The 11,519-nt window shown below is 38.8% G+C and overlaps 1 protein-coding gene across 1 annotated transcript in view; it reads left to right on the top strand.

Moving 5' to 3' along the window:
• Ppa1 (pyrophosphatase (inorganic) 1) overlaps nucleotides 1-8,812 on the top strand; it is a 28,822-nt gene extending 20,010 nt beyond the window's left edge. Inside the window, exons 6-10 of the mRNA XM_013017061.1 lie at nucleotides 1,338-1,465; nucleotides 2,356-2,441; nucleotides 4,855-4,924; nucleotides 6,366-6,408; nucleotides 8,464-8,812. Of these exons, the coding sequence (XP_012872515.1) occupies nucleotides 1,338-1,465; nucleotides 2,356-2,441; nucleotides 4,855-4,924; nucleotides 6,366-6,408; nucleotides 8,464-8,495 (359 nt within the window). The 3' untranslated portion in view covers nucleotides 8,496-8,812. The remainder of the gene's footprint in view (nucleotides 1-1,337; nucleotides 1,466-2,355; nucleotides 2,442-4,854; nucleotides 4,925-6,365; nucleotides 6,409-8,463) is intronic.
• Nucleotides 8,813-11,519: the final 2,707 nt, after the last annotated feature.

Raw genomic sequence — 11,519 nt, 5'->3', positions numbered from 1 at the left:
CTATACACAATGGAATATTATGCAGCCATTAGAAATGACAAAATAATGGCATTCGCAGGGAAATGGATGGAGCTAGAAGGAATCATGTTGAGCAAGGTAAGCCAAGAGCAAAGAGACAAACGGTACATCGTTTACATCGTTTCCCTGATAAGTGGATGCTAAATCCAAAATGTTAGGTGAAACGGCAAAATTAACAGGACTTAAGAAACAAAGAATTCCCACTCATCTGGTCGAACCACTACTAAATATCCCCATGCTGCTGATCACATATATGGTGTATAGTGTACACTGTTATATGTTATAGACTGTGATAGACAATTTGCTCCAGGAAAGTTAGAATGAACTTGTGACTTTAAATGAGCATCATTATTCCACAATACTGTGAAATTTGGGAAATTATGTAATCACTTAACCACAATTAAAAAAAAAAAGAACCTCGGGGAAGGTAGGGAAGGAAGGGATGGTAGGGGGAAAACAATGGAGGGGGTAACAATGCTCAATAGGAAGTGTACTCATTACCTTGCTCATGTAACTGTAACCCTCTGTATAGTATCCTTATAATAAAAAATTTTTTAAAAATAAAAAAAATGTTACCCATGACTGAGGATGTAGCTCAGTGGTAAAGTGCTTCAATAGCATGGACAAGACCCTCCATTTTATACCCAGGACAATAAAAATAAAATAAAACTTGAAGCCGACGGGTATTGCCTCATCTATTTTTTTCCCTTTGTACTAATACTATGGCTTGAATTCAAGACCTTACACTCTCACTTGGTTTGCTTGCTCAAGCCTTGTATTCCTAACATTTGAACCATACCTCCAGCATAACTTTTTGCTAGTTAATTGGAGATGGACTCTCATAAACTTTTCTGCCTTTTCTGGCTATAAACTTCAGTCCTCAGATCTCAGCTGTCTAGTAGTTAGTATTGTAAGGATGAGGCACTGGCACCCAGCTAGTATGTTTTCCTGTCCATTAGTATGTAATTGGCATGTGGTTCTCTGAAATAGTTTCTACTTGGCTTCATTAGTATTTTATACTCTTCTTATAGGAATTATCCACGCTTACCAAACTAATTTCATTATTTCACCTCAATTATTTCATTTCTCCTTACAGTTACCCTAATAGCAGTTACTGTCATACTAATCTGCTCCTCTCATATTTAATGTCAGAATTAGTCTGACACACTAGATGATTTCTTTTTCTTACATGGGATTCTCTTTTCAACAAGCAGGTCAGCTCCAATATTATCTTGAACCTTTTGTTGATCCAATGTATAGCTTTCTCGATGCATAAATAATTACTTACATAACAGGTAATGTGTTTGTTCTTTCCTTAGATATTAGTGATGTTGAACGGCTGAAACCTGGATATCTAGAAGCGACTGTGGACTGGTTTAGAAGGTACAAGGTTCCAGATGGAAAACCAGAAAATGAGTTTGCTTTCAATGCAGAATTTAAAGATAAGGTAATATATCATATAGAACTATGTGTTAATACTTAAAATTTGACCATATTCCCATCAAAGTTCATAAAATTCTATAGATGCTTATTTATTTAAATGTCCTTACTGTGTTTGATATATACTACTGTAATCCCAATATTTGGGAACCAAAGGCAGGAGGATCAGAAGTTTGAAGATAGCCTGGGCTACATAATGAAATTCTTGTCTTTAAAAAAATGTTCTCATAGCTGGGTGCCCGTGGCTCATGCCTATAATCCTAGCTACTCAAAAGGCTGAGATCTGAGGATCACCATTCAAAGCCAGTCCAGGCCGGAAAGTCTGTGAGACTCTTTTCTCCAATAAACCACTCAGAAAACCAGAAGTGATACTGTGGTTCAAGTGGTAGAGAGCTTGCCTTGAGCTGAAGAGCTCAGGGACAGAGTCCAACCCCGGAGTTCAAGCCCCACGACCAATGCACCAAAAAAAAAAAGAAGTTCTCAGGCTGGGAATGTAGCTTAGTGGTAGAGTGCTTGCCTTGCATGCATGAGGCCTTGGGTTTGATTCCTCAGCACCACATAAGCAGAAAAACCAGAAGTGGTGCTGTGACTCAAGTGGGTAGAGTGCTAGCCTTGAGCTTGAAGGGCTGAGGCCCCAGAGTTCAGGCTCTACAACCGACCAAAAAAATAAATAAATCAAGGATTGATGCTGTAGCTAAAGTGGTAGAGTGCTAGCCTTGAACTCAGGCCCTGAGTTCAAGCCCCAGAGTGGCAAAAAGAAAAAAGGAAAAAAAAATGTTCTCTCCTATTTTTAAGGAAGTGATTGAAAAGAGACAAAGTATCAGACTTTATGGAAATATTGATAGTAGAAAAACATCACTTATCTATCATTGTAATGCCTCTCTCTTCAAATTATAGGCCTTTGCAGTTGATATTATTAAAAGCACTCATGACTATTGGAAAGCATTAGTGACTAAGAAAACAGATGGAAAAGGAATCAGTTGGTAAGTTGTAATGTTTCTCTGTGTTTAACACATAGAACAGATCTGTTTGCATCAAAGGTTTTAGCAACCACAAAATGCTATATACTATTACTCTTGCTTAGAAAAGAACTGATTTGTCACCTAGTGCTCAAGTAAATGGGAAGGGAAATACATAAACAACTTAAAAACGCCTGTAAGACACTGAATAAGTACAGACCAAAGCCATCAAGTGAGTGAGAGCTATGTGAGAATAATTGGGAAAGGCTCTGAGCTTCAGGATGCTATTCTTGATATAAATAATTTAATAGCTATGGGCTGGGAATGTGGCTTATTGGTAGAGTGCTTGCCTAGCATGTATGAAGACCTGGGTTTTATTCCTCAGTACCACATAAACAGAAAAAGTTCGAAGTGGCACTGCGACTCAAGTGGTAGAGCACTAGCTTTGAGGAAAAGAAGCTCAGGGACAGTGCCCTGGCCCTGAGTTCAAGCCCCAGGACTGGCAAAATAATAATAGCTAAGTTCCAGGTGTTTGTAGTCCTACCTATATATAATCCTAGTTTCTCAGGTAGTTGAATCTGAGGATTTTAAGACTCTTATCTCCAAGTAACCAGCAAAAAGCTGAAAGTGGAGGTTTGGTTCAAATTGTAGAGTACTTGCCTAGCAAGTGTAAGGTCCAAGTTCAAATACAAGTACACCACAAAGTGGTTAGGACCTGGGATAAACTCAGTGGTACAGGATTTGTCTGTCATGTGCAAAGCCCTAAGACCCTTTTTTTCTGTTTATGTGGTACTGAGGAATCAAACCCAGGGCTTCATGCATGCTAGGCAAGCACTCTACCATTAAGCTACATTCTCAGCTCCTACCTCTTTTTAGGATTATGTTATGCACAATTTATGTTTTTTTAATTTAACATTGTATTATAAGCATCTCTCCATAATAATGTTACATAACATTCCATTCTGTGTATGACTTGATTCATTGATTTTTGTTGTTGTTGTTGTTCCATTTTGTTTTTGAGTACTAGAGATTGAACCTGGGGCCTGTGCATTGCTTGGCAGGTACTCTACCACATAAGCCACACTCCCAGCCCTAGATAAAGTATTTTTATTCATTCCTTCTTGTTGGATATTTTAGTTATGTCTAATTTCTGGGGCTTTGTGCATTGCTGGGCAATTAGTCTATCACACTAGCTACACTCCCAGCCCTAGATAAAGTGTTTTAATCATTCCTCTTGTTAGACATTTTAATTATGTCTAATTTCTTTTGTCTTCTCTTCCAAGATTCTTTTTTATTTCTTTTTTTAATTTTAAGTAGTTGTACAAGAGGATTTCGGTTCAACAAATCAGATTATGAGTACAATGCATCTTGATTAATGTTACACTTTCCATCATTCTTGCCCATTTTTTCATTCCCATCCATATCCTCAAATTATTTTAATTATGTATATTGATTATAATGAATTATGTCCAGTTTTTGAAATAGGCATATGGTGAATATTTTCATAGATGTTGCTTCAATCTTGGGGTCTTAGAGGCAGAATTTTCCTATCAAAGCCTATGAAGTTTTTAAAGATTTTTGCATATATTTTGCTGAGTTATTTTGCAGAAATGCCAAACCATTTACAGTTGCAGCCAGTTACAGCCAGAAATACATATTTCAAATCTTTGATCAGCACTAATAGAGACAGGATTTGTTATGGTGGTTGCTTTGATTTTTTTTTTTCCACTAGGAAAGATGTGTTTTTTACTTTAATTTGCTTTCCCAGCTCTTTCAATGAGAACTACAGAGAGATCTCAGATTTTTAAATCTGAACTTGCTAACTAACTGTTGAATAGCTGAGTCATAAAAATATATGTACTAGGCTGGGAAGGTGGCTTAGTGGTAGAGTGCTTGCCTAGCATGCATGAAGCCCTGGGTTTGATTCCTCAGTACCACATAAACAGAAAAGGCTGGAAGTGGTGCTGTGGCTCAAGTGGTAGAATGCTAGCCTTGAGCAAAATTGCTCAGGGACAGTGCCCAGGTCCTGAGTTCAAGCCTCAGAACTGGCAAAAAAAAAAAAAAAGAATATATGTACCTTGCTAAAATCAATTCGAACATTTAATATAGGTGAACAAGCTTTCAATTCATCCCAACTTAAAGATCACGTGTTCCACCATTTTCTCTTTAAAAAGAGAAAAGCATTTTTGCCAGACACTGTTGGCTTATGTTGGTAATTCTGAGGATCACAGTTAGTGCCAGCTCAGGCAGGAAGTCCATGAGACTATCTCCTGTTAACCACCAAAAAAAAAAAAAACCAAGTGAAAAAGCTAAGAGAGAGAACCCAGTCCCTGAATTCAAATACCAATACTAGTTAGCACACACAGAAAAAGAGAGACTTGTAGTTGTTGTTGTTGTTGTTTTGTCATGACCACTCACTTTGGGATTTTTTCCATAGTATGAATACAACAGTGTCTGAGAGCCCCTTCAAGTGTGATCCTGATGCTGCCAAGGCCATTGTGGATGCTGTATGTATTCATTTCCTTTAATGAGAGAATGGGATGGCTAGAAGATACACTGCTAGATGGGAGAGGAAGTACTTTCAACAAATATTTGAGTACCTCCTATTTCTGTATGAAGGATTGAAATTAGGACACGTAGCACATATAAGTAGGCACTAGACTGAGAAGAGGAACTGCTGAGTGGCCCTGATCAATCAGTCATAAACAAAGTCGTATAATTTGTAAAAGTCAAAAGTCAAATTGATTTTAGAATATACTGAGTGACCCAAATGTCTATCCACTTTGAGGGGTTTTCAACAAGGGAACCCATTGGAATGTACTTGAAACAGCTGAGGAAATTACCAACTTTAGAGTACCATTGCAGTAATGGTTTATAACACTAGAAAAGACTTTGATATGAAATAGTAAAATGTCTATAAGAGCAACAGTTTTGTCTCTGTACAATTCTCTGATTTGGGCTTAACCAAAAGATATAATTAGATCATCTAAAAATTATTTTCATGTAAGCATTAAAAACAGAAGTCAGAGACAGTGGCTTATGCCTGTAACCCTAGCCACTTGGAAAACTAGATTAAGAGATCATGATTTGAGTCCAGCTTGAGCAGAAAAGTTCCCTAAGCCTCTCTCAATCAATAGCTGGGTACTGTGCTATATATATGCATGGCATCTTAGCTACATTGGAGGCTGAGATTGGGAAGATTGAAGTTCTAGATGAGACCAGGCAGAAAAGCCCAAAAGACTACATCTCAGTGTGTGTGTGTGTGTGTGTGTGTGTGTGTGTGTGTGTGTGTGTGTGTGTGTGTGTGTGTCCAGCTTTGGCAGGAAGCTAAGAACATGATCTTGGTCTAAGAATGTGCCCCAGCATGAAGCAAGATTTGAGCACCCCAGAGTGAATTCTGACTTTTTCCTGCCTTATAAGTAGGGCAGTATAGGAAAAGACAACTTTATTGGTGAACCTTGTACATTCAGATTCATCATTGTTTACATATGTGTCCTGACAAAGTTGAGATGAGTAAGAAAAACTGAAAGGGAAAAACTAATGTTAATTATCATAGTTTTTCAATGAGAAAACTGTCTGTATTTGTGTATATATGGAATCATTATATAAATTTTTATATTTTATTTCAAAAAATTGTAGTAATTATTCTATAGGTTCTTAAAAGTAAAAAACTTTTAAGTTGTTAATATCTTTGAGCAGTGGAGCACACCCTCCTTGTTCCTATATGTTGTAAGTTATTTTTAGAGCATAAAAAGTCAGATAGTCTTCTTTGTTTTGAGAGAGCATCTTGTTGTGATGCTGAGGCTGGCCTCAAATTCTCTATTCTTCTGTTGTAGCCTTTTGAATTCTAGGATTATGGGAGTGTACTACAATGCTAGACTCTTTATTGTGCCAGTATACTTTTAGCTTTTTTGCCCTAGGACTAATGAATATATTTTAACATTTTAGTTACCACCCCCATGTGAATCTGCATGCACAGTACCAACAGATGGTAAGTCCAGAGTCTAGTAAAATTACATTAGAAATGACTTGTTTGGAAACTTAAATGTGCATATAAATTTTTTTAAACTGAAGCTGGGTGCTAGTGGCTCATGCCTGTAATCCTAGCTACTCAGGAGGCTGAGATCTGAGGATTGCAGTTCAAAGCCAGCCTGGGCAGGAAAGTCCGTGAGATTCTTTATCTCCAGTAAGCCACCAGAAAACCACAAGTCGTGTTGTGGCTCAAGTGGTAGAGTGCTAGCCTTGAGCTGAAGAGCTCAGGGACAGTGCGCAGGCCCAGAGTTCAAATCCCATGACTGACAAAAAAAATTTTTTTAACTGAAAAATAATGATATATTTATGGAGTACAATGTGATGCTTTCACAGATGTTCAATATGTAGAATGATTAAATCTGGCTAATCTGTTACTTCACATTTTTTATGTGTAGTGAACTTTAAAAATCTAATGTGTTAGCCATTTTGAAATATGCAGTGGAGCTGAGCATGTAGCTTGTGCTTATTGTATTTGGGTCCTGAGCTTAATCCCCTGCATCAAAGAAATAGACAAAATATGTGAGACTCTTACACACTAGGCCCTGAGTTCAGTTCAAAGTACTAACAAAAGAAATGGACAATGTGTTGCTATTTAATGTAGTCAGCATCCTGTGTACTAAAAATCCATAAGGCTTATTCCTCCTGTCTCATTGCAGCTTTGAACCCTTTGATCAGCATCTCCCTTTTCCTGGTCTACCTGTCCCTACTCCCTAGACCCTTAAGAGCACTTTTCCATTGTTTATTCTTATATGTCCAAGTGTTCCACATATAATAAGTGTAGGTGTCTTTTTGTACCTGAATTATGTCACTTGACATAATATGCTCCATGCTTACGTATGTGTGTTTATTTTGATACACCATGTAATATATGGAGAGAGAAAAGGAAGGAACAGAGAAACATTCCAGATTGATTGTATTCAGTGCCACTTCCTATCACTCTGAGATCCAAGCAGTAACCACAATGTTTGAAGTCTGGGTAGATACTCTATAAAACAGCTTTCTCCCCCTTTAGATCTTAAGAATCTCTGTTTTGTTTTTTGTTTTTCTGATAAGAAAGGAGTCTGTCACTTAAATTTTTTTTAATTGCATTATAGTTAATGTAAGAAAGATGAGCCCTGCATCAGCAGCTTGCACCTATAATCCTAGCTACTCAGGAGGCTGAAATCTGAACATTGAGGGTTTTTTTTTTTTTAATCTTTAAGTAGTTATACAAAAAAGTTCCCATTCTAGCTGGGCACTGGTGGCTCACACCTATAATCCTAGCTACTCAGGAGGTTGAGATCTGAGGATCATGTTTCAAAGCCAGCCCAGGCAGGAAAGTCCATGAGACTCTTATCAACAATAAACCACTAGGAAACCGGAAATGGTGTTGTAGCTCAAGCGGTAGAGTGCTCACCTTGAGCTGAACAGAGCTGAACAGCGCAGGGACAGCTCCCAAGCCCAGGGTTCAAGCCCTGCAATGGACCAAAACAAAACAAAGAGGTTCCCATTCTACAAAACAGTATATGAGTACAAAGTGTCTGACAACATTGTCATCCATCTCTCTTAACCCAGCCCTTCTCTCACTTTTTTTCTTTAATTGAGATTAGGTGATTACATAAATTTCACATATTTCACAGTATTATGGAACAGTGATAAGAGTCACAGACACATTTTTAATTTTCACAAGTGTGAAGACAGTTTAGGCAGACACAGACACATCCTCAAGACTCTTAGCTTCAATTAACCAGAAGAAAAGCTGGAACTGGAGGCATGGCTCAAGTTGTAGAGCACTAATTGTGAGAGAAAAAGCTGCTCAAGAGCTTGAGGCTCCAGTACTGACAAAGAAAAGTGAAGTCCAGATAAAAACATTGTGGCCCAGACAAAAACTATTTTGCTAGGGTGCAGCTTTACATTTAAGTAAGTTTGCTTTAAGTTCTCTGTAGTAGGGTCCACTAAAATGAATGCACTTATATGTTGACAATTTTGGTTCGTAATGGGGATTCTAATTTGTTTTTCTGTTGTTTGGTTACAGTGGATAAATGGTTCCATCACCAGAAAAACTGATACAATTTCTCTGGAGTACAAGCTGATTTTCTGCATCCTATTCATCTGGAAGTATTAGAAGTAAAAGTAGTAGCTTCTCAAAGCTTTAAATTTATAGACTCATCTGACTAATGCAAATTCTGCTGTGACCCAATCCAGTCTATTCAGAATGTTTTGTCTAGAGGCATTTTACATATGCCAACTAAGGTAACTTTTAGTACATCTTAGCTGTGGGGGCAGGGTGGTTTGGAAGTCATTTGTGAACAGATGTGCAATTGGAGCACAGGTGAGGTGTACGTGTGTACCATGTGTTAGGAAATAAAGTTATTTTGCTGAAACTTGGTTTAAGATTTTTTTTTCTTATTCTGAAACTAATATTACTAATCAGATGTGAGTAATTTCAATTTACTCAATTTCATATTTAGCTTTAAAACTAGTTGTTTGTAGGAATCTTAGAATGAAACTCTTATAGTAGTCTTGATTCCTTTGCCTAGTTCCTGGCTTCCCAAGCTAAAGCAAAAGTTTCTTTATTGCTTTCATTTTAGCAGAAAGAATGACAGTTGTCATCTCAAGATAGTGCTGTGGTAAGTCCATGCCTTTGATGCTGTACAGACCTGAATTTGAATCCCAGCCTACTTTCTCATTAGCTCTGTAATCGTAGACAAGTAATCTCAAGCTCAGTTCTCTCTATAAAAACAAATGCTGGGGCTGGGAAGGTGGCTCAGTGGTAGAGTGCTGGCCTTGCATGCTTGAGGCTCTGGGTTCTATTCCTCAGCACCACATAAGCAAAAAGAAAAAAGCAGGAAGTGGCGCTGTGGCTCAAGTGGTAGAGTGCTAGCCTTGAGCTGAAGAGCTGAGGGACAGCACCCAGGCCCAGAGTTCAGGCCCCACGACTGGACCCCCCCAAAAAAATGCTACCATGTTATGGTTTATCATAAATATTAGATTTTTCTAAATCAAATCATGACTAGAATTAGAGTAGTTATTAGATATAAAACATTCCTTGAACACCTTGATCAGTTTCCTCAAAAGTTAATGTTTTGTAAGGGTACAGCATAGTATTGCAACCAGCGCTCTACCACTTGAGCCACAGCACTTCCAACTTTTTCTGCTTATGTGGTGCTGAGGAATCCAACCCAGGGCCTCATGCATGCAAGGCAAGCACTCTACTACTAAGCCACCTTCCCACCCTTTATTTTGTTTTCTTCCAACGTTTTACCCATTTTCCACGCAGCACATGATTGTATTTTTCCTTATAGCCTTGGGAGACAAAGAGGCCTGACAGTGGTAGCTGGTCAAGTTGCATTTAGTAGATATGATATTTTCTTATTTTTCTCTTTTTTCTTTTTTTGTCGGTGATGGGGCCTGAACTCTGGGCCTGGGTTCTGTCCCTCCGCTCTTCAGCTCAAGGCTAGCGCTCTACCACTTGTGCCACAGCACCACTTCCGTTTTTTGTATTTTGTTTTTGCTTAAGTGGTGAATCAAACCCAGGGTTTCATGCATGCAAGGCAAACACTCTACCACTGAGCCACCTTCCCAGCCCCCACTGATGTTTCTCAAAGTTTAATCACCTAGGGTCTTACCAGACACTGACTACTTCCAATAGTACATGGGTCCTTTTTATGGCCTTTGGTTAATCAAACTCCTACCTCTTGTGTCTTCCTTATGCTCCATCCTTGGCCTCTGGCAACTAATAAATCTGTCCTTTGTTTTTCTAGAAACTTGTCATTTCAAAAATGTTCTTGAAAAGAAAAAAATCAGGGCTGAGAAAGTGGCCTAGTGGTAGAATGCTTGCCTCGCACACATGAAGCCTGGGGTTTGATTCCTCAGTACCACATACACACAAAAAAGCAGGAAGTGGCACTATGGGTCAAGTGGTAGAGTGCTAGCCTTGAGCTGGAGAGCTCAGGGACAGCTCCCAGGCCCAGAGTTCAAGCCCCACAATCAACCAAAAAAAAAAAAGGAATGATTTCATTGTGACATTTTCCTCTCATGTTTTCCAGTCTCCCTCTATCATTCTCCCTCCATCCCATCTCTTATTTTTAACTCACAAGCTATTGTATGTATCATTAGTATATTCATTTTATTAGGTTTTATTTTGTTTGTTTTGTTTTTGTCGGTTGTGGGGCCTGAACTCTGGGCCTGGGCACTGTCCCTCAGCTTTTCAGCTCCAGGCTAGTGCTCTACCACTTGAGCTACAGCGCCACTTCCATTTTATTCGGTTTTAGAGACAGGGTCTCACTATGTAGCCCAGACTAGCCTGGATCCTAGCTCAGCCTCCCACATGCTGAGATTACAGGTATGTATCACTATGCCAGTTTAGTCATTCATTCTTGTTGCTGAGTATTATTCCATGGTATGTACCATTTCCTGTGGAAGGAGATCTAGGCTGATTCAGTTTGGGTGGGGCTATTATAAATGAAGATGCTATAAACATTTGTCTATGTGCCTTTGTGTCAATATAACTCTCAGATCTCTGGAAGTGTAATAATTGCTGGGCATATGGCAGCTGGATGTTTTATTTTGGAAGAAGCTATGAAATTGTTTTTCTGGGGTTACTATATCATTTTATATCAGCAAAAGTAGTGTATGAGTGTAGTCATGTATGATTTGGTTTCTCCACTGACTCAGCTATTCTGTTAGGTGTGCCAGGGATATCTCATTAAAGGTTTTTTTTGTCAGTCATAGGGCTTGAACTTAGGGCCTGAGCACTGTCTCTGAGCTCTTTTGCTCAAGGTTAGCACTCTACCACTTTGAACCACAGCTCCACTTTCAGTTTTTGAGTGATTAATGGGAGATAAGAGTATCACGGAGACTTTTCTGCTCAGGCTGGCTTTGGCCCAGCTTCAGCAATGTTTTAATCTGCATTTTTATAAGGCTGGTGATGTGAAACATGTATCGTGTTTATCACCTGTATATCTTCTTTGTGTTGGTTTTTTTGTTTTGTTTTGTTTTGTTTTTTGGTCTGGTCGTGGGGCCTGAACTCTGGGCCTGGGCGCTGTCCCTCAGCTCTACCACTTGAGCCACAGCGCCACTTCCGGCTTT

Source organism: Dipodomys ordii, unplaced genomic scaffold, assembly GCF_000151885.1.
Source record: "Dipodomys ordii isolate 6190 unplaced genomic scaffold, Dord_2.0 Scaffold34, whole genome shotgun sequence".
Taxonomy (NCBI): Eukaryota; Metazoa; Chordata; class Mammalia; order Rodentia; family Heteromyidae; genus Dipodomys; species Dipodomys ordii.
Note: the sequence above shows the minus strand (reverse complement) of the source record. Positions and strands in the feature narration are given on the sequence as shown.